The sequence below is a fragment of the Pantherophis guttatus genome, chromosome 3, assembly GCF_059756535.1.
Source record: "Pantherophis guttatus breed Tessera chromosome 3, ASM5975653v1, whole genome shotgun sequence".
Lineage (NCBI taxonomy): Eukaryota > Metazoa > Chordata > Lepidosauria > Squamata > Colubridae > Pantherophis > Pantherophis guttatus.
The window spans coordinates 112,267,188-112,290,923 of record NC_142065.1 but is presented as its reverse complement, the minus strand read 5'-3'; the positions used below and the strand labels follow the sequence as shown (position 1 = coordinate 112,290,923).

Below are 23,736 nucleotides of genomic sequence, written 5' to 3'. Positions count from 1 at the left end.
AATCTCCAATCATCAACACTCACCTTTTTTCCCCCTAGGGAAGTCTTATTTTTCTGTAGGAAGTTATTTTTCCTCCTTTCACAGGAGCACCTGATGATTCCTCTTTTCTAGATGTCTGCATGCTTTCTTCTAGATCAAATCAATTGCTCAGCTCCAAAGGGGCTGGACTAGACAGCAGGGACAATGTTCTTGGTTACAGTTTTCTTCTATGAGTGACATATTTCCATCAGTCTTCCTCTAAAAGATCATATACAGCCTCATTTCTTCCAGAAGTTGTTTTTTCCTTATTATGTTCAATATGGATATATTGTTCTTACTTAGGTTGGGGCTTCTCATTATGTAGGTTGAGTTTTAAAGTGGCTAGAATTGCCTCTAGCCTCTTACTTTTTTTCCCAGTAATTCATTTAGTTTACATGTGTAATGTGGGTCTTCTGGGTTTAAGCACATAGAGGGAACACATTTTACAAATCACAACGTCAGTCTCTTTTTTCATGACTATGTTTCTTTTTGCTAGTATAGTTATATATTAGTTTTCCCTCCTCTACCTTTTGTATAACAAAATTGTCAGCTAGACATCTCCAGAACCTGTTGCAGTATGTTTCTCAGTTGATGTCAGGATAATTAAAGTCCCCCAATTACTATAGTGGTGTGTTTCCTAAACATGTCAATTAACTGATTAGTAAAGAGTTCATCTATTTCCTCCAGCTGGTTGGGTGGCCTTGTATACACCTACAGCAAAGTCATTTCTTTTTCACGAATGAAGGCAAATATATGTGTCCCAGGATAATTCTTTATGCAGCTATGCTGGTTTCTTTTGAGAGCTGTTATTTTTTTTCTTCATTCATATTGTGCTAGACTGGCCTTATATAATCTCACTTTTCAAAATGACAAAATTAGTGGACCAGAGGGATGCTATCAATATAAATTACTTGGACTTCAGTAAGGCATTTGATAAAGTAGACCATAACCTACTACTTGATAAGATAGAAAAATGTGGGTTAGACAGAATCTGGTCAGCCAGATTCGTAACTGGCTGACCAACCACACTCAACATGTAATTCTCAATGGAACTGCATCTACACGGAGGGAGGTATGAAGTGGAGTACCCCAAGGGTCAGTTTTAGGCCCAGTACTCTTAAAAATCTTCATCATGATTTGGACGAGGGGATAGATGGGGAACTCATCAAATTTGCAGACTACCGTTAGCATGAATAGCCAACACTCCAGAAGATACAGAAGGAACTTGACAGATTTGAACATTGTGCGCTATCTAACAAAATGAAATTCAATAGTGAAAAAAGTAAGGTTCTACATTTAGGCAAGAAAAACAAAACACACAGGTACAGTATATGTGGTACCTCATTCAATAGTAGTAACTGTGAGAGGGATCTTGGAGTCCTAGTGGACAATCATTTAAATATGAGCCAGCAGTGTGCTGCAGCTGCCAAAAAAGCCAACACAGTTCTAGGCTGCATAAACAGAGGGATAGAAACAAGATCACATGAAATGTTAATACCACTTTAGAATGCCTTGGTAAGGCCACACTTGGAATACTGCATCCAGTTTCGGTCAACACGATGTTCAAAAGACGTTGAGACTCTAGAAAGAGTGCAGAGAAGAGGAATAAAGATGATTGGGGGACTGGAAGCTAAAACATATAAAGAACGGTTGCTGGAACTGGGTAGTTGTCTAGTCTGATGAAAAGTTGGACTTGAGGTGATGATAGCAGTGTTCCAATATCCCAGAGCCTGCCACAAAGAAGAGGTGCTATTCTCCAAAGCACTTGATGGCAAGGCAAGAAGCAGTGGGTGGAAACTAATCAAGGAGAGAAGCAACATAGAACACTGGAACAACTTGCCTCCAGAAGTTGTAAATGCCCCAATACTAGAAGTTTTTAAGAAGAGATTGGACGACCATTTGTGTGAAATGGTATAGGGTTTCCTGCCTAAGCAGGGGGTTGGATTAGAAGACCTCCAAAGTCCCTTCCAACTCTGTTATTCTATTCTATAATGATTGGAATTGAATTTGGGTCTGTCACTGGGACCAGAGATTTTCTCTTCTGAGCTTTTGGACTCATGCTGGAGCCCATCTTCAGGGAATTTCTCTACTGCAAGGGTGTCAAACTCAAAGCCCATAGGCCAGATCCACCCCACAATGTGATTAGATCAGGCCCACGGAGCCGCCCTGGAAATAGTGAAGGACCAGCCCACAGCAGCCTGGCACAGGCCGACCGGGCCCTGATCTACAACCTGGCAGTGACCATCTGGGCTGGAACATGGTCAGCCTTAGATCTGCAAGGTTGGCCTGGAGCCAGCGAGGGGCCACTCTACCCCACCCCCTAGGCATGTTCGCAGGAAGCGGTGAGACAGTTCATCCAATGCTCGGTGTCACAGGACGCTACCAAGAGGTTTCTGATGGAAGCCAAAATCCAGCACCTGCTGACCATTCAAGCCATAGAACCGGTACCTCTTCAACATCAGGGATTCGGCTTCTATTCGATACTCTTTCTCGTGCAAAAGAAATTGGGCAGAAGCAACGCCATCCTAGATCTGAAGAAGCTGAATGTACACATCAAATACAAACGCTTCAAAATGCAATCCCTGCACACCATTCTGGGTTGCATAAGACAGGTAGATCTTTTGACATCAATAGATCTATGAGAGGCTTATCTGCATGTGCCCATCAGACCGTCCCGCAGGAGATTCCTCAGGTTCTCCTACGCGGGACTACATTACCAATACCAATACCTTCGGACTATCGTCCACCCCCACAGTATTTACCAAACTTCTGGATGTGGTGGCTGCTCACTTGCGGACAAAACCCATATGTGTGTTATGTTATCTGGATGACATTTTGGTCCTGTCCTCATTCCCTCAGCAGGTGAGTCTAGATCTCCAGATCATGGTCCAAACCATGGTCCGATCACAGGTTTACAGTGAATTGGGAGAAGAGTCACATGACCCCCTCCACCAGCCTGGTCCATCTGGGAGCAAGGATCGAAACTCAGGCCAGCCTCGTCTTCCTCTCCCAGGAACGTCACTCCAGCATCCGCACCACCATCAGGCAAGTCAGAACCCTCAAGAGGGAACCATTGATGTTTCTTTCCCAATTGTTAGGCAAAATGATTTCCTGCCTACGGATTGTACCTTGGGTGAGGTTGCACTCCCGACCTCTTCAATGGTTTCTATTGCCAAGTCAACGGGTGGGCCTCAGCAACTCCCTGAAACAGATCAGAGTTCCCTTCAAGGTAATCAGATTCTTGGAATGGTGGATGTCGAAAGCCATAGAGCAGGGTTGTTCCTTCAAAGACCACTACCACCTAACCCTGACTACAGACGCCAGCCTTTTTGGATGGGGTGCTCAGTTACAATCTCGAGTGACCCAGGGTAGATGGTCTCCAAACGACCTCCTCAAAGACATCAATTGGCTGGAACTGAGAGCCACTCATCTGGCACTCTGCCATTTCCAAGCTCAACTGTCAGGGCACCACGTGCTGTTACTGACGGACAATGTTACAGTCAAGGCACATGTGAACCATCAGGGGGGCACCTGCTCCAGGGTGCTGATGCACAAGGCTGCTGCGATAGGTCTGTGGTCAGAGAAACACTTGTTCTCCCTGTGGACAGAACACATCTCCGGGATCTCCAACATCCAAGCGGATTGGTTGAGCAGAAAGACTATCGATCAGGCAGAATGGAAATTTCATCTAGATCTGTTCCTTCAGCTGTCAACCAAATTCGGCCCACCCCAAGTAGACCTTTTTGCCAGCCCAGCGAATGCACAACTTCCACGGTACTACACCAGATTCCGATCCCCAGGAGCTGAAGGGACGGACGCCCTCCATTGTCTGTGGCCCCAGGGCCCATTTCCCCCGTTATCTCTCATACCGAGGGTCATCAGGAAGATTCTGCAGGAAGGCACAGAGGTTCTCCTCGTAGCTCCTCACTGGCCCAGGCGGACCTGGTTCGCGGACCTACTGACCCTATCAATATCACCTCCCTGGAGGATTCCTCCAGACAGGATCTCCCTCAGCCAAGGGGCCATGCTACACCAGAGCCTCAATGGTTTCAACTGGCCATCTGGCACTTGAGAGGGAGATCCTGAAAAAGGACCGATTCTCTAGGAAGGTAATCTCTACCATCCTTGCTTCCCAACATCCATCAACAACCCGCATACACAACGCCACGTGGAATTCCTTTTGCCGCTGGTGCACTAGAAAAGTGCAACATCGGCCTCTGTACCTCAGGTATTGGACTTCCTGCAGGAAGAGTTAGAGGCAGGATTAATGGTTAATACCCTCCGTAAACAAGTAGCCACTTTGGCAACTATTCTGTTCTGCGAGGGAACCTCAACCCTCTCTCAGCACCTGAGGGTTTGTAGCTTTCTGAAAGGGGCTTCCAATTTGCGACCTCCGCCTGTTCACAGATATCCATCTTGGGATCTGTCCCTTGTCTTACAGGCACTCACGTCCTCTCTGTTTGAACCGTTGAGTTCCGCCAGTCTCAGGCTTCTGACCTTTAAGGTCGCTTTTCTCATCGCCATCACTTCTGCTTGAAGAATCTTGGAACTGGCGGCTCTCTCAGTTCGGAAGGATTTGTGTATTATGCATCCTGACAGAGTCATCCTCCGCCTGGACCCGACATTCGTCCCAAAAATCAGCTCCTGGTTCCACTGGGCCCAGGAGGTCATCTTACCAGATTTTTGTCCAAATCCCAAACATCCCAGGGAACGCTGGTGGCACACCTTAGATGTACGCAACGCCCTGCGCATATACATCGCCTGGACGGCACTGTTCCAGAAGACACATCTCTTTTCAGCCCAGGTCCCTGGCTCAAGGCCTGTATTTCTCTGGCTTACAATCATCAGGCTCAACCTATTATGGCCCATTACGGCCCATTCGACAAGAAGTGCAGCCACAACAGTGGTTTGGACCACTCAGGCCTCTATACTAGAGATCTGCAGGGCAGCCACTTGGACATTGCCCTCTCCCTTCATCAGAAACTACAAACTCGACATGTTTGCCTCAGCAGAGGCGGCCTTTGGAAGACGAGTCTTGCAGCAGGTTCTTCCAGTCAACAGGACCCTGGACATTTCAACTCCCCACCCTAGGGATACTTAGCTTGGGCATATCCCATTGCTTGGATTCTCTAAGCAGCGCACAGGAGAAGGAATGTTGTATTCACCTGATCGTTTGTTCTATGTGCGCTGCATGAGAGTTCGACCCCTCCCTAAAATTCCAAAGGGGGTCCAGGATCCAGGAGAGTATGTTTCTTTCTCATTACAGGTTACATCTTCTCCAGATCCAGACCATTGTTAACAAACTGGAGCTAAACAGGAAGGGGAAGGTGTGACTAAACAAATTACAACTCGGTCTCTGGCCAATCAGACAAGGTTATCACCCTTTTCTTGGACTCTCACGCAGCACTTCCTGTGCGCATGCACAGGGGGTGGGGCTGAGGCAGCGGGGTCTCTCACTGGCTTCAGGGCAGCTGCACGGGTCAGATCTAAGGCTGACTGCATTCCGGATGGCTGCCACAAGTTGTAGATCAGCGTCCAGTCAGGCTCGCCAGGTAGAGGTGAAGCAGGCCGGTCCTTCGCTGTTTCCACGGTGGCCCTGCAGGCCAGGGGGACAGTTGGGTAAGTGCTGCCGATAGCCGTGGCTTTCCCATGCGGGGGCTGATTAAGGGAAACCTCGCGGGCTGCAAGGACGAGGGGAGGGGGAGAGACTGGCAGCACTTCCCTTTTACTGGGACAGCCACTGTCCCTGTTGGAAAGCTCGTGCCTGGCATGAATGGGGAAGCCAGATTCACTTAATAACCATATTACTAATTTAACAACAGCAGTGATTCACTTAATAACTTTTGCAAGAAATATTGTAAATGTGGGCAAAATTCAATTAACAACTATCTTGCTTAGCAACTGGAATCTTGTGGGGACTATCAACTTCAACAGAAAAGTTGCTGCTTTTCAAATGGAAAGGTTTCAGACAATCTCAAGTACTCATTAAAAATTAATTTTTAACACTACTAGTTTTAATAGAAAAGATAGCTGTAACCTGGCTAATATATAGCCTGTTATCTCTATAACCAAGCTATTTCTCCCTTTCTCTTCCCCCCACCTGACCCAACTTAAATCTACATTAGTATACACCCCACTACCACCATTGTATCTGATGAAGCGACCTGTAGCTGAGAGAAAGTTATGCTTTTAAATAAATCTTGTTAGTTGGAAAAGATACTATGAGTGACAAATCCTTATCGTGATACTGCCATTTAAGTGGGGAGGGGACCCTGGATTCTTTTACTCACTTATTGCTCTCATCCTGTTTTTCTATGTATCCTGTAATTCACACACACACACACACACACAAACAACTACAAAGCTTCCTGAGGATTGCAAATTTTTACTGGCAATTTATCCCAGCATTTGCACAAATTGCGCTCCCAACCACTAACCTACCGGGGGGAGGGGGGGAACAAATCAAAACCAAAGCAGCCCATAAACTGGACCCCAGGCAGCATTTGATAGACTGAAACAATTGTTCTCAGCCAAACCAGTCCTAAAACACCCAGATCCAGAACAGCCATTCATCATACAGGCAGATGCCAGTGGCATAGCAGTCAGAGCCATCCTACTCCCAAGAAAACAAGCAGGGCCAACTGCAGCCCTGTGCATACACATATAAAAAACTAACCAACACTGAACAGATATGGGCTATCTGGGAGAAGGAGGTTTTTGCAGTAACGGTGGGGTCTCCTTACCTCGAGGCATTTCCTAAAGGTGAATAAAACCCCTTTTGAAGTCTGGACTGATCATTAAAACCTAGAGGTCCTAGAAACTCTCCCCAAAACAAGTTCGCTGGGCTCAACACTTCAAACGCTTCAATTTCAACCTAAAATATTTCCCTGGGGGGAAAAACATTTTAGCAGATGCACTATCCAGAAAGCCTCAGTTTAATAGCAGGAAACCTGAAGTGATCAAACCCCTGCTCTCAACTGGCAGCCAAAGTGATGACCAGGGCTCAAGCTAAACAAGAACCACTAACGGACAATGCTACCACTCAGGTGTTTAAAAAAGCCAATGACTGGTTCCTAGCCCATAAAAACATCTGTTTAAAGATGACTTAGCTTGGGTGGGAGAAAATTATACATCCCAGCTAGTCAGAGAATTCCTCTCATGCAAACATGCTACGACTCCAAACTGGCTGGTCACTTTGGCTTCGTGAAAACCCTACACCTTATCAAAAGGCAATTCTGGTGGCCATCTCTTAAGAAAGACATTGAAAGCTATGTTGCCAGTTGCCCTATCTGTGCAGCAGCAAAGAGGAGACAAGGGAAATCCCCCCCGGGCTTTTACAGACAGTAGCCGAGCCTTCAGCACCCTGGAGAGAGATCTCTATGGATTTTATTGAAGAGTTACCTGAAAGTGGGGGGGGGAATACTGTAATCTGGGTCATAACGGATCTTTTCCCCAGTAGGCCCACTTCATTCCCTGCCAAAAAATACCCACTCGCCAAACCGTTCCTGCAGCATATCTATCGACTACATGGGGCCCCACAAACGATAATATCTGATCGGGGGGGGGTCCAATTCACTTCAAAGTTCTGGAAGGCCTTTTTGGACCTTCTTGGAACCGGCCAGGGCCTAAGTTCTAGTCCTCATCCTCAGACTAACAGATTGACAGAAAGATTGAACTCGGTTCTGAACAATATTTAAGATGCTTTATTAACTATCAATAAGGTAACTGGACTGACCTGCCTTTTGCAGAAGTTGCCTATAATAACTCTGTGCACTCTAGCACTGAGTTCACCCCATTTTAAGTTGCCACTGGCCAGGACTTCATCCCAATGCCAGAATTACCAGTAGAGGAACCAACCATACCCTCACTTAAGGAGTGCATATAACAACTACCAAACACCTGGTCAGTAGTGAGACTAGCCCTGAATGAGGCTAGAGCTGCTTTTAAAGCCCAAGCTGACAAAAGAAGGACAGAACCAAACCCACTAAAAATAGGTGATAAGGTTTACCTGTCCACAAAATTCCTACAATCCTTACAACCCTCAAAGAAATTGGGACCCAAATTCATAGGGCCTTTCCCAATCACTAGAATCATCAACCCAGTAACGGTAGAATTACTACTCCCCAGGACACTTGTCCACTCAGTTTTTCACTGCAGCCTATTGAAACCTGAAATTACATCCCCTTTAAGGCCCCACAAAAACGCTCATCCGATCCCTATTATGCGTGAACCCCCCCCTTTTTTTTTTTTTAGTTTTTAGCTTTTTAAATTGTCAAAGGGGTTTTAGTTTTCAATGTTTTAAATTTTTGGGCCACAGTTATTCGTTGTTAATAGAGGAGAGGGCAATGCTGCAAAGGCTATAAATGTTTGGATTCCTTCAACCTCTAGGGATCTGTTGCACTCCTCTTTCTTGAAACTCTGAGGACTTATTAAACTAATTGAACTAAGTAGCCTGAGCGAGGTGATGGATAGGGACTGAGGATTACAAACTGGAGATGATGACTTACTCTCCCCCTCAACTGTCCCTCTCTCCTTTATCAGATCTAGGTCTATTACGACCACTCAGCGTTAACTTGCAATCTTAGATCAATCTGCAGCTTTATTTACCACTTATTCCCCAAGATTACCCTGATTATTTAACCGTAAATACTTTGTCCAGTGGCTCTGACTTACTTTTTTGATCTAATCCTCGGCCATCGCTGGTATCAGGACTGGAGGAGATACAGACATCAAGAGTCTTGGATTATGGGGAGATAGACCACCTTCTCTTTGTTTGTTTCAAATAGTTTGGTCGCTGTGAGAGGATGACCCTTTGAGACCTCTACCCCCACCTCCTTTGGATGGACTTACTACAACCACAAGACTTCCCATCGTCGTGAGAGGGCGATGATGTTCCGATGTATTGACATTTGTAACATACTGGTCTTCCTTTAACATCTATTTCCTCCCTTATTTTAAATTACCTGTCTTAACCATCTCTAACACTCTTAGAAGAAAATGATCCTTCATCTCCTTCAACTCGCTCCTATCTTTAATGTATTCAACTGCGGAGCTCCTTGCACTGCGAGATTCCCCCCTCTCGCATGTCTGGCCCTCTCAGTTATCAAGGGCCGCCCTTGAGGACGGGTTTTGGAACCCCGAGAGGTGGTTTGCAAAAAATCGACAGCTTTGGGGGTTTTTCGATAAATCTTTAAGTTCTATTTTAAGGGGTTCTGGGAGGGATTGTGGGAATGGATCTGGGGGGATCCATAAATCCACTGAAAGGGATAATGGGTCTGATGATCACGGTGGGGAGGATGGGGACAGAAATCTGACAAGGATGCAGGGGGATGAAGCGATGGGCATTAGTATAGTAAGTGGGAAGGGCAGATATGACGGCTGCAGGGGGCCATATTATGTTTCGGGAGTGCACACTCGTTTCCGAGCGATTGCCCACTCCGACGCCCAAAGCACTGCTCGTTTCCTGGGTTGTTCAGAGTCTCAGACCCTGGGTCTACGGCTGATGTTATGTAATGCCAGGTCAGTGGTAAATAAAGCCCCCCTCATTCATGATCTTATTTCAGAGGGGGGTGCTGACCTGGCAGGGATTACGGAGACCTGGTTAGGCCAGGAGGGAGGAGTTCCCCTTGTGGAATGTACCCGCCAGGTTTCCGTGCATTCCATCAGCCAAGAACTCATGGAAGGGGTGGGGGAGTGGCAGCAATCATTAGAGAAAGTCTTTGCCCAAGGGAGGCCACTGTTCCTCAGATAGCTGGATGTGAGTCCCTCCTTGTGAAGTGGGGTCGGGGGATTCAGATGGGCCTACTGATTGCGTACCTGGCTCCCTGCCACGTAACAGCGGTCCTGCCTGAGCTGCTCAACATTATAGCCGGGGTGGCGGTGGAAACCCCCAGACTTATTGTTATGGGGGATTTTAACCTGCCATCCGCTGGTGAGATGTCGGAGACGGCTCGGGAGTTCATGGCTTCCATGACGGCCATGGACCTGGCCCAGGTAGTTCAAGGCCCCACCCACTTGGGGAATCAAACTCTGGACTTGATTTTTATCTCTGATCAGTGGCTGAATGATCTAAGAATAGGGGATATAGACATCAAGCCCTTGTCATGGTCTGATCATTCTCTCCTTCACATGGACTTTCAAGTCACTTCCACCCACTGCAGGGAGACGGAACCAAACAAATGGTTCCGTCCCAGGCGCCTGATGGACCCCGAAAGGTTCCTGATGGAGCTTGGGCCATTTCCTGAGACTCTGGCTCATGACTCGACTGAGGACTTGGTGGTCGCCTGGGACAGGGTGGCTACTGCAGCCTTGGATCGCGTCGTGCCTTTGCGGCCTCTGACCCGATGCCGATCTCGTCTAGCTCCTTGGTTTTCCGAGGAGCTGAGAGAGATGAAGCGGTGGAAAAGATGCCTGGAGAGCGCTTGGAGGTCAAGCCGATCTGAATCTGACCAAACACAGGTGAGATCTTATATTAAGACCTACCTAGTGGCGATAAGAACGGCGAAGTCTAGCTACTTCTCCGCTCTTATTGCATCTGCAGAGAACCGCCCAGCCGCGCTGTTTAGGGTGACCCACTCCCTACTTCAGGTGGGGGTACGGGAAGATCCCTTAAAGGGTCGAGCTGAGGATTTTGTACAATTCCTGCATGATAAAGTCGCTCAGATTCGGGAAGGCCTGGACTCCGATTGGGTAGATCCAGGGGAGGAGACAGGGGCAGGTCTTGAGAGCATTATCTGGGAAAAGTTTGACTCTGTGACTCCTGAGGACGTGGACAGGATTCTGGGCAAGCTTAACGCTGCCACATGTTTATTGGACCCGTGTCCCTCCTGGTTGGTACTGGCCTCCCGGGAGGTTACACGAGGCTGGCTCCAGGGGATTATAAATGCTTCTCTGAGTGAGGGTGTCTTTCCCGCCGCCTTGAAAGAGGCGGTTGTGAAGCCCCTCCTCAAGAAGCCTTCCCTGGACCCGGCTATATTACCAAATTATTGTCCAGTCTCCAATCTTCGCTTTGTTGTGAAGGTTGTTGAGAGTGTGGTGGCGCGACAACTACCCCGGCACCTGGATGAAGTTGTCTATCTGGATCTGTTCCAGTCGGGCTTCAGGTCACGATACAGCACGGAAACGGCATTGGTCGCGTTGGTGGATGATCTCTGGAGGGCTCGGGACAGAGGTTGCTCCTCTATCCTGGTCCTATTTGATCTCTCAGCGGCTTTTGATACCATCGACCATGGTATCTTACTGCACCGGCTGGAGGGGTTAGGAATAGGGGGCACCGTGCTTCGGTGGTTCTCCTCCTTCCTCTCTGACCGTTCGCAGTTTGTGTTGGCAGGGGGGCAGAGGTCGACCTCAAGGCACCTTATTTGTGGAGTGCCGCAAGGGTCAGTCCTCTCACCCCTTCTGTTCAACATTTATGTAAAACCGCTAGGCGAGATCATCCGTGGTTTCGGGGTGAGTGTTCATCAGTATGCTGATAACACACAGCTATATATCTCCACCCCAGACAACTCCAATGATGCCCTTGCTGTGATGTCCCGTTGCCTGGAGGCCGTGCGGATCTGGATGGGGAGAAACCAGCTCAGACTCAACCCCTCCAAGACCGAGTGGCTGTGGCTTCCGGCGTCCCGGTATAGTCAGCTGGTACCATCACTGACAATAGGGGATGAGATCTTGCTCCCCACAGAGAGGGCCCGCAACTTGGGTGTCCTCCTGGATTCACGGCTATCTTTAGAAGATCATTTGACGGCCGTGCCAGGGATGCCTTTTATCAGGTTCGCCTGATCCGCCAGTTGCGTCCCATTCTGGACGCTATGCCCTAGTTACCTCCCATATGGACTACTGTAATGCTCTCTACATGGGGCTCCCCTTGAAAAGCACCCGGAGGCTCCAACTGGTCCAGAACGTAGCCGTGCGGGTGATTATGGGTGCAGCTCGTTACGCCCATGTAACACCTCTCCTACGCGAGCTGCACTGGCTCCCGGTGGTCTTCCGGGTGCGATTCAAGGTGTTATTTATCACCTTTAAAGCGCTCCATGGCTTAGGACCTGGGTACCTACGAGACCGTCTTTTTGCCACCAATAGCCTCCCACCGACCAGTTCGTTCTCACAGGGAGGGACTACTCAGGGTACCGTCAGTCAAATTATGTCGACTGGCGACTCCCAGGGGGAGGGCCTTCTCTGTGAGGGCTCCAACTCTTTGGAATGAACTGCCCCCGGAGATACGGAATATCCCTGATCTCCGTGCTTTCCGCCGTGCCCTCAAGACCCTGATGTTCCAACAGGCGGGGCTAAACATACAAACATGTGAATGATTTTTTAAATGTGATCTAATTCTGGGTTTTATTTAATTGACCAAACTAAGTAATAATTTTAATTAGCAATTTTATGATGTTTGTGTGTCTATATTTTTCTTGACTGTACACCGCCTTGAGTCCTACGGGAGAAAGGCGGTATAGAAATATAATAAATAAATAAATAAATTTAATTCTTTTAATAATTTTAAATTTTGTATTGATATGTGTTTTAGTTCTGGCTGTGCACCGCCCTGAGTCCACTTGGAGAAGGGCGGGATATAAATTGAATAAAATAAATAAATAAATAATAAAAAATATTATGGTCGAAGGAGAACAACACTTTGAAATCAAAAGTTTCATGACTCCCGCACCCAGAAGTTCAATTCCAGTCTCTTGGAGACATTTACCTCCCTCACAAAATGAGTGAGTAGCTAAGAAACATGTTAGGGCCCCTGCATTGCTGAAAAAGTTTCACTCAAAGTATCCTAACAAACCAAACTAACTCTCTATGATGTTCATCTTTCTGTTCTCTCTTACAGGTGATCCCCTCATTTTTTTGAAGGGCAGCATGTCAGATCCCTATCGTTATATTGCCATTCAAGTGGGGAGGGAATCCCGGATTCTTTTACTCACTTATTGCTCTCATTCTGTTTTCCTATGTATCTGTAATTCCCTAGTTTATAACTTTTACCCTGCCACCTATTCTGTCCTGTGCTTTGATTTACCTTGGGGGATGTACAAGGGGGGAGGGTCATCTGTTTTCTCTCAGTTTGGAAGCCTCACAGAAGAAGCACATGGGAACGACTCCTTATCTCTTTCTCAAGACAACCGTATCCACATCTTCGCACATGTGGATTGGCTCATTCAACATCAAACAGAGAGGAGGGGTTTCTAGTGGAATTGCCTGGGGGGAACTCAGGCCCTGATTTGCATTTGTCCTGCATTCACTTCCTTTCAATAAAAGTTTCCTTTTGAAATGCTAAAGTTTTGAGAGTCCATGCTTTCTTGAATAAGAGGGAGAGGCAGGATCTTACACCAGATCTCTAAATATCAGGCATACTAAAACATTTAATTAGCTACAAAGAGAAAAAGACATTTGAAAAGTCTTTTGATTATCTGAGAAAGATTTCTTTTCCATTCTTAAATAAATTGCAAAGTTAAAATGCCAAATAAATACAATAAGTATTAATTCCTGTTTCTATAATCAGTGTGTCTTTATTTGGACTCGATGCTAGGAACCTAGTCTATTTGGAATGCACAGGACATGCTCCTTCATGGCATACTGCAAGGATGGACAAATTTTAAATCAGGAATTATAACTCTCTCCTGATCAGATTCCAAGCTGTAAAAAGCTTTCCAATCTCTGGGTGATATTAATGAAAATGTTGTTGGGTTTGAGTGGTTTGTATAGAGCCGTGATGGCGAACCTATGGCATGCGTGCCATAGGTGGCACGCGGAGCCATATTAGTGGGCATGCCAGCTCAGCTCTGGGGCGCATGCGCGCGCCGGCCAGCTGATTTTTCGGGCCTTCTGGGCCCATCAGAAGTAGGGAAACAGGCTGGAGGGCCTGGGGGGGTGGGGAAGGCCCGTTTTTCTTTCTTACCTGGCTCCAGATCCTCTCTATGCATCTGGGAAGGGCGAAAACAGCCTTTCCCACTCCCTTGAAGGCCCTACAGAGGCTGAAAGGGCCCATTTCCCAACTCCCGGTGGGACAAGAAGTGACATTTTTTCCTGTTCCCAGCTTCCAGAGACTCCTAGAGAGGCTCCTAGAGACTCCTAGAGAGGTTCTGGAGGCTGGGAACAGCAAAAAATGTCACTTCCTGTCCCACCGAGAGTTGGGAAATGGGCCCTTTCAGCCTCCCCAAGGGAGTGGGAAAGGCTGTTTTCGCCCTTCCCAGATACATAGAGAGGATCTGGAACCAGGTAAGAAAGAAAAACGGGCCTACCAGGCCATCTTGTGCCAGGAGAGGGAGTGGGTGGGGCATGTGCGTGCATGACCCTCCCCCACCCCTCCCCTCTCCTGGCACGCGATGGCAAAAAGGTTAGCCATCACTGGTATAGAGAAAGGATCTCCAGAAGTTTCCTCTCCCTATCCCTATTTTGCCATGTTGACTGAAAATTGTTCCATTAAATTTCAGCAGTGCTAAGGAAATGTCTCATGAAGCCTGCAGCTGGTCTACTCCTGTTATTTGGTTATAGCACACTAGCATATTTACTTGCATATGCATAGGCTTTTCTATAATTTTGCCAGGGCTTTGAGTACAAGCTATTTTCATGTTTAAAGATCCATTGAAAAAGAATTATTCACCTTGATCCAGAAGATCATAGTTTCCAAATGTGACAAAATGTATTACATTTGTATTCTGTTTCACTTGTAAAATGCATGCAGTTGTAAATCACAAATCTTCTATTGCTCAGCTTTTTATAGAATTTTCTTTTGAATATGTACAAAGGCTGTTCAGGATTTATTCTTTTTATTTTTAATTTTATTATATATGTTTTGATTCAAATTGTACTTTTTTTGTATGCTATATTGTAAACTGTCCAGAGAGCTCAAGGTACGAGATGTTTTAAACATTTTAATTGATGCATAAAAAATAGAAAATTTATTGCTACTGCTTAGCATGTTATGTGCTTATGTATTGGATTCCAGGAAAGAAGAGAAGAAATTGCCACCATAGAAACAATCAACAATGGGAAATCCATCTTTGAAGCTCTCATAGACATTGATATATCTTGGCAATGCCTGCAGTATTATGCTGGTCTAGCTGGTTCCTTAGCAGGTAGCTGTTTCATGTTCTGTTTATTACTTCTGTCTCTTTTTTCATTCATTATTCCTTGGTCTAATATCTCCATAAATAAAACCAATTAATACAATTTTATAAGTACTTAATATTTAAGAATTAATATCGGGTACTTCCAAGGGAAAAGTCTTAGAGCAAAGGTTACTTTATTTGAACTCTAGTTGATGTAGACTAGCAGAATTTTTCTTGAATGTTTTAATACTTAGTTCCAGATTAATGGGGTATGGGAGACTAGCATGGTATGTTTTAGATTATTTATCTTAATTTGCATAGAATAATTTGAAATTGCTCAAAATGAATCTTGTGTTACACTTTCCAAAATTTGCCAAATTTGCATAGTGTTATTCTTTATCATTAGCAGGCAATGCTGCAAGTGCCATGGGTATGATTAAAATTGGTGAATTAGTTTCTTTCTTTATTATATGAAAATTACAATCCTACCTGTTGATTTCTGCAATATGGAAAAAATGTGGTCTTGAATAGGTAGGAGAGGTGGTAAAAAGCATGAATTAATGAATAGAATGAAGATATATTGTATTGTTTGTGAACTAATAAAAAGAGATGAATATGATTAACAGAAAACTATGATTAATAGAATTGAATCAATGTGATTTTATGTAATGACGTTGATGCATACATGCATGAAGGTGAAAATGTAGTTTATGAATGGAAAGGCTAAAAGGGCTAACATATGATAGAGGTATGAGATTGTATCATCTTTGTAACTGTCAATACATATGAAAGTTCGCCTGCTTGCTTCTCGTCACTGCCAGACGGTCCCTCGGGACTGCCAGCCCCATCGCCTGTAAAGAGCCACCTTTACAACGGAAAGGCGGCTCGAAAAACTCCATTTCCAGGAGGAAATGTGAGATAGAGCAGGTGAGTGTAGGTAGAGCTTTCCGCGAAGCCCCCAGAGTTTTTTTTTACTCTTGGGGGCGAGTGGATGAGGCTCCCTATATCACTCGCCGTTTGCTCCAGGCGTTGGGAGACCTCTGCATTTTTGCAGAGCAAGGCGACGAAAACAAGCCTTTCAAGATAACTAACAGATTAAGCAAAGAGGATGAGATCCGGACCTGGATCTGTGACCCTAAATCGCAAGTATTTATACTCATTTTGCAAAGGATATTGAACAAAGTAAAAAAGAATTTTTAAAATGGCGATTGCCGAAGTTTGAGTAGGGAAGCTGAAAAGGGAAAGTCCTTCCGTTTCTTATTAAGCCACAAAGTAGCGGAATAAATACTCCTGGCTACAATTGAAGAAAAAGCTCCACTTTTGTGTTTTCTCTTTCCTGGAGATTTGATATTGATCTTGTGTGGAAAGAAGCTTTTTTTATCTTCACTTGGCTTTTCTTTTCTTTTCTAAAAAAGTTTGCCTGTGTGGAAATATGGCATTTAGGCTTATAAAGCCGGACAAACAAGCAGTGGGGGGGGGGATTCCCCCATCCACAAATTATATGAACAAGTTCTTAATCTACAGTCTCAGAAAACTGATTTTAATATAATTGAATTTCTTCTGGAGGAGATTGTAAGAAGGGATGAGATTGTGAATCAGAATTTTGAAAAATTTAAGCAGGAAATTAAAGAAATGGTGCAATTAAAGTTTGATACTTTGCAACGAAAGATTGTAAAAGTGACTAATGGTTTTACAGAAATTGTTATGAAGTTGGGTACAAATATTGATTTATTAGAGTCTAAAATGGAGGAAATTGAGGATAATTTGGACAATAAAATACAAAGAACTGAAAATGATTTGATAAACATTCAAGACAATAGCTTAGAAGAAAAACTTAAAATGGAAGCTGATCACAAGACTTGTAATGTAGAAAATATGCAACAACGGATTGAAAAAGAAGTTTTAATGATGCAATATAATCTCACAGAATATGCAATTAGACTCAGAGGATTACAGGAAAACAACAGAGATGACTTAAGGAAAATATCTTCTGAAATTCTGGCTGGGGTTTTAAAGGCTCATCCTGAGGAAGTATTTTGTAGGATTGACAGAGTTTATAGAATAAATTCCTGGATTGCAAAGCAAAGGCAACTGCCTAGAGATGTGGTGATTTATTTTACAGACAAAGAAATAAGAAATAATATTGTACAAAAATCTTTTAATTCTACTTTGCAATTGTTTGGAAGAAAGATTTGGATATATAAAGAGTTGCCGCCTAAGATGTTATTGGAGAGAAAGAAATGTGGTTTTCTGGTGAATGAGCTTAAGAAATGAAATATATTATTCAGGTGGGATGCGCCAGTTGGTATAATATTGAGATATCAAGGAGAAAGATACCAATTAAATACTGTTGAAAAAGAAAAGAATTTCATCAAAAAATCTTGAAAATGAACTCAACATCTTTATGCACAATACAAGATAAGCAGAAGGAGTTGGAAATAAAGGAAAAATATCGAGCCACAGAGGCCTTTGTAGATGAATCGCCTTTGGATTCTTTAGACACCTCAGCTGGATTATCTATAAATAAGAGAGACGTGGTATCGGATTCTAACATGATGATTCATCAAGTCACAGACAAGCATGGAAATCAATTAGCTGATACACAATTTATAGAAAAGAAATATGAGCCACAAAAGCAAAACCATCAAGATCAAGTTATAAATCAGAATGAAAACCGACCGGTTGATATACAATTTGTAGAAAGGAGATTAGGATGGAGATCAAATCCACAAAAAGTCAAGAAAAAAAGAAATAGATCTCGCAAAAACAAAAATTCCTAAATTAAGCAACAGTGAAGCCAGTTATCTAAAAGAGGACTGAACACATGAAAAGATAGTTGAGGCGAAGTATTGGTTAATATTATCCTGAGAAGAGTGACAGACCTCTGCAATGCTGTAATTTTGGGATGTGAAAAGGGCCTTAAATTGTTGGATTGGAATTATCTATTTTGGATTTTTTTTTTTTGATAAATATATCATGTTTATGCTGAGCTATATGGCAAGAGAGCTATGCTGGGGCATGCAGAAGATCTGGTTTTTACCCCATTAGGATGGTGGGAATTAATAATTTTGAAGAAATCCACTACTACAGATATTATATGGAATATAATTATAATGTCACTCGGGTGGTTGTTTTCTTTTTTTATATACATTAAGATATCTATTACTGATGGGGGCAGATGATAACTGAGGATTTTGAACATTCTGTTGCAATCAGGATGCTACGTTACCCTAATATGGGAGATGGAGTTAATAATACAGTGGAAAGACGTCAAGAAGACATTATATGGATTATAAGTTTAAAGTTACTGATTTTATCTATATAGGAGAATATTTTCTTAGTAGGATGGGCAGAAGAACAAAGATATTAAAAATTGTTATGTATGGTAATCTTGTAGGAAAGTGGGTGGAGACAGGCTAGTTTATTGATTGTTTAGTTTAAGAAAGGGATGTTTAAGAGATATATTTATGGGAGTGGAGGAAATGGATAGACTATGAGTTGAATAAATGTTAAATTAGGATTTATTATATAGTTTTATAGTGGAAGGTTGTTTTGAAATGTTATATTAATATACAAAAGACTAAATGTTAAATTAGGATTTATTATATAGTTTTAAAGTGGAAGGTTGTTTTGAAATGTTATATTAATATACAGATATATGTATGGGGGAGGAGAAAAAGGGCAAATTATTGCTAAATTGGGAGTCATAATAATATTACTATGCTAAATTAGAAGTTATTATACAATGTTATAGTAGAATGTTATTTTGAAATGTATAGTAAAAGGGGATGTAATAATATTATTAGAAAGAAAGGGTCAGTATTAGGGGGATGGAGTAAGGGGATGGTAAAGTATTATATAATCTGTTATGAACATGGATCTTACTTTGTAGAAGTCACAGGGGGAGGGGTGGTGAGGGGGGGTTAGGGAGGGGGAGAGAAAAAAAGGGGGGAAAATTTGTATTTGAAAAACTTTTTCAATAAAAAAAAATACATATGAAAGTTCAGTAGGAGTAATTGCTTAGTGAATGATAGGTAAAATGTTTTTCAAGCGCTTTTAGAAAAGCTGTGCAATATTGGGAACATGTTTGGTAGAATTCTGATGGAAAGTATATGTGATGACAGTGAATAAAATTTGAAAATTACCATCCTTCTCCATGCTGGGCCGAATCCAGATTTTTGCCATTCCACAATCATTGGGGAAGGTAATATGTAGCACATGTCTACTACAAGAAATGACTTTCATTGAAAGAAGTAAAAATAGCTATGCTTCTGCCCTCTTTGATGATTTGATTTGATGATTTGCTAGAATTCCATGCAGGTTAGTGAATTAAAAAGAAGGACCGGTTGCACCAGAGGTGAAATCCAGCAGGTTCTGACAAGTTCTAGAGAACCATTAGCGGAAATTTTGAGCAGATTGGAGAACCAGTAGCAGAAATTTTGAGTAGTTCGGAGAACTGGCAAATACCACCTTTGGCTGGACCCTGAGTGGGGTGGGAATGGAGATTTTGCAATATCCTTCCCCCAGGAGTGGGGTGGGAATGGAGATTTTGCAGTATCCTTTCCCTGCCATACCCATCAAGCCACGCCCACAGAACCGTTAGTAAAAAAATCTGGGTTGCACTGTGTACGTTTTCCGGAGCATTCAGTTTCTGTATTTATTATAGGAGGGAAAAGTCTGTTCAACAATTAGAATAGAAGTTCAGTAGGTTATGTTCCATCCTTTCTCTACTACATTTCTGGACATAAAACCTTTTTAATTACTTTACTTCTCATTTTTGAGAATTGGTTTATATTTCTTATGCCCATATCTTTGTCTCTTCTGTTTAGGTCAACATGTCCAGCTCCCTGAGGGATCCTTTGCTTATACTAGAAGAGAACCTCTTGGAGTCTGTGTTGGGATAGGGGCTTGGAACTACCCTTTTCAGATTGCCTGCTGGAAATCAGCCCCTGCTTTGGCCTGTGGTAAAATAAATTAACTTTTTGATAAATGAATGAGTTTCATTCACAGAAACTAGTAGTCAGGGATTGCCTTTCTAGGAGTTCATTGTTACCATTTGAGATGTGAAAATGGGGAATAAAGTTCCAGTGGACTGTTATTAGAACTTAATAACTTAAACACTTAAATGATAGTAGAAGAGACCACTTTATAAATATTGGCATTGATTTAGCTTCAAAACATACTGTATGTGGGATGGATATAATGATCCAGATGCCTGTATGACTTTGTCTTAGTTGGACTGAAACATTTTTTTCTTCAGTATTGCTCTTTCATTTGATTGTATATGTAGATCTTTTTTAGATGGAAAATGTGTATCCATTCTTTTTGTTCTTGTGAATTGGGCTACCTAGGTAATGCCATGGTCTTCAAGCCTTCTCCCTTCACCCCCATCTCTATTGTGCTACTGGCAGAGATCTACAATAAGGCTGGTGTCCCTAAGGGACTTTTCAATGTGGTGCAGGGTGGAGCTGCCACAGGCCAATTTCTGTGCCAGCACCCAGATGTGGCCAAAGTCTCATTCACGGGGAGTGTGCCCACAGGTGTTAAGGTATGTATACGTACATGTATATATGTATATATATATATATAAAGTGCTGTCACTATTGAATAATAAAGTTTTTAAAATGTTTGATTTCTGAAGCAGTCCTGATGGAATTTGTCCCTTCTCCCATGACTTGGCAATTTATTGACACAGATGCAACTATGCTAAGATCAGTTAGAAGAGTTGCTTTGCCACTAACCAGAACTGCCAGTTTGAAAGGCTGGTAGACCTGTTCATTGTGCAATTTACATATTTGCCAGTTGCCAAATCTACAGGTATTCCATTGAAATCACAAGATCTTCTTTGGAAATGTGAAGATCACTTCTTAGTCCAGATTCTACTTCTGAATTGCATGTTGGTAAAAAATTATCCAGTAATCCTTACTCAATGTATTTATAAGTTATTTTTTCTGTGCTGAAGTATCTGGCACAGGGGTGGGTTCTACTTACCTTTACTACCGGTTTGCGCATGCGCAGATTGTCCATTATGGTGTCTGGGCCAGTGGGCAAAGCTTCCCGCCACTTTTACTACCGGTTTGCCAGAACCGGGAGCAACCCACCACAGATCTGGCAGCATTTTATAGTCAAAATAGCAATAAAAATACATAATTAACAACAGTTCAAATAAAACATATTCGTTATTGTTAGAAAAAGAAAACACATTCTTAATATTCATATCAAAAAAGCTTGAATAAAGGCCCATTGCTACTTTAATAGCATAGTTTTGGGTGTTTATATCAAAAATAGCATCTTTATGTGAGGTAACTGCTTTGAAATGTTAACCAGACACTACCTATGTCCTGATTAATTCACTGAAAAAGAGCAATAATTTTGTATTTAAGGTGGATCTTTATTCAACAAATTCTAGCTGAGGCTGAAGAAAGATATAATTATAATTGTCTGTGTTAACTGCTACATCTTGTTCTTGTTTTTCCCCCCAATAGATTATGGAAATGGCAGCCAAAGGTATCAAACCTGTTACTTTAGAGTTAGGAGGAAAGTCTCCCCTCATTATCTTCTCTGACTGTGTATTGGATAATGCTGTGAAAGGAGCCCTCATGGCTAATTTCCTTACCCAGGGTGAGGTATGCAATTTTTTTTTATCTAACAGGAAAGAAGCTGTAGATCTGACTAAATCATTTTAAAAAGTCCAGTTAAGTTCCATACCTGGAGAAAAAAATTGCTATATCTTGTAAAATATTGTAATACAGAAATGTTTATCAGAATCTCTAAGAAAAATTTGGTGCCTTACAATTCCACAAATGTTTTTCTTATTTCATTCTGGATGAGGAGGAATGCCTAAACTTGTGCTGTGTTCTAAGATCCAAATTTTTCGGTGTTCATTGCTTTTCAGGACTGGTATTATCTTGTACTGTTTGTTGTTCAAGAAGAGTCTCTGCTCCTCTATTCAACTCCTCACAGACTTTATGTATAATTATTTGATTTGACTTACTGATATTTGTTACTGATTGCTGTTCCAAAGAGATATTACCTTAAGGACGGGCTTTGGAGCCCCGAGAGGTGGCATGTTTTAAAGCGGGGATTGAGGGGTTTTTTAATTAGGGTTTTAAATAATCTTTTAAGGGGAACTGGGAGGGCGACCAAAGGGGATGGGGGGGTAATCCACCTAGGTCAGGGCCCAGCCCGGCACAGGGTAACGGTTTGGAGGGCGCAGGACGAGGGATTGGGGATATCATCAGCACGGTGGATGGGAGGGGCAGATATGGCAGGAGCAGAGGACCTTATCTTGTGCCGGGGGTGCGCACTCGCTACTTGAGAGCGATTGTGCGCCCTGGTCCTCAAGGCTCCCCTCGGATACTAGGTGGCTCAGATACTCAGGACCTGGGCCTCCGGCTGATGCTGTGCAACGCCAGGTCCGTGGTAAATAAGGCCCCCCTCATTTACGATCTTATTCAAGAGGGGGGAGCGGACCTGGCGGGTATTACGGAGACCTGGTTGGGCCCGGAGGGAGGGGTCCCTCTGGTTGAGATGTGCCCACCAGGCTTCAGAGCATTCCATCAGCCGAGGGCCCAGGGGAGGGGCGGGGGGTGGTGGTTATTATTAAAGAAGGTCTTGGTCCGAGGGAGACCATTGTGCCACAGATTGCCGGATGTGAGTCCCTCTTTGTGAGGTGGGGTCATGGGGTTCAGATGGGCTTGCTGCTTACGTACCTGGCTTCCTGCCACGTGACAACGGCCCTGCCCGAGCTACTCAATGTGATAGCCACGGTGGCAGTTGATACACCCAGGCCATGGGTGATTTCAACCTGCCGTCCGTTGGTGAAACGTCGGAGATGGCTCGGGAGTTCATGGCTTCCATGACGGCCATGGACCTGACCCAGTTAGTTCATGGCCCCACTCACAGGGGGGGACACACGCTGGATCTGATTTTTGTCTCTGGCCAGTGGTTGAGTGGTCTTATTATAGGGGATATAGACATGAAACCCTTGTCATGGTCAGATCACTCACTCCTTCGTCTGGACCTTCGAACCGCTACACCCCGCCGCAGGGAGGCGGACCCAATTAGATGGATCCGCCCCAGGCGCCTGATGGATCCTGATAGGTTCCAGACGGAGCTTGGGCCAATTCCTGAAGATCTGGCACACGACTCGGCCGAGGACCTGGTAGCTGCCTGGGATCGGGCGGCTGGTGGGGCCTTGGATCGAGTTGTGCCTTTGCGGCCTCTGACCCGGTGTCGATCCCTCGCGGCTCCTTGGTTCACCGAGGAGCTGAGGGAGATGAAGCGCCGGAAAAGACGCCTAGAGAGCAGTTGGAGGGCCAGTCTCGCTGAATCTGACCGAACACTGGTAAGGTCGCATATTAAGACCTACCTAGTGGCGATAAAGACGGCAAAGTTTAATTACTTTTCCGCCTCTATTGCGTCATCAGGGAATCGTCCGGCCGCCCTGTTCAGGGTAACCCGCTCCCTGCTCCATCCGGGAGCACGGGAGGCTCCCTTGGAAGGCAGGGTGGAGGATTTCGGACAATACCTGTATGACAAAATCACTCAGATCCGGGGGGATTTGGACTCTGACTGGGTAGATCAGGGCAGGGTGACGAGGAATAGTCTTGAGAATGTTACCTGGGAGGAGTTTGATGCTGTGACTCCCGATGATGTGGACAGGATTTTG

General features: G+C 44.0%; 2 protein-coding genes across 4 annotated transcripts in view; one reads left to right on the top strand and one right to left on the bottom strand.

Annotated features, from left to right (window-relative positions):
* Positions 1-23,736, bottom strand: part of CRIP1 (cysteine rich protein 1) — a 106,036-nt gene that overhangs the window by 15,602 nt on the left and 66,698 nt on the right. The gene's annotated exons all lie outside the window — the stretch shown is intronic.
* The window catches only part of ALDH9A1 (aldehyde dehydrogenase 9 family member A1), a 101,029-nt gene that overhangs the window by 52,821 nt on the left and 24,472 nt on the right, over positions 1-23,736 (top strand). For all 3 annotated transcript variants that reach the window (XM_087891172.1, XM_034409901.3, XM_060690185.2), the window contains 4 exons: positions 14,963-15,092; positions 19,895-20,029; positions 20,417-20,613; positions 21,551-21,691. In XM_087891172.1, the coding sequence (XP_087747298.1) occupies positions 14,963-15,092; positions 19,895-20,029; positions 20,417-20,613; positions 21,551-21,691 (603 nt within the window). The remainder of the gene's footprint in view (positions 1-14,962; positions 15,093-19,894; positions 20,030-20,416; positions 20,614-21,550; positions 21,692-23,736) is intronic.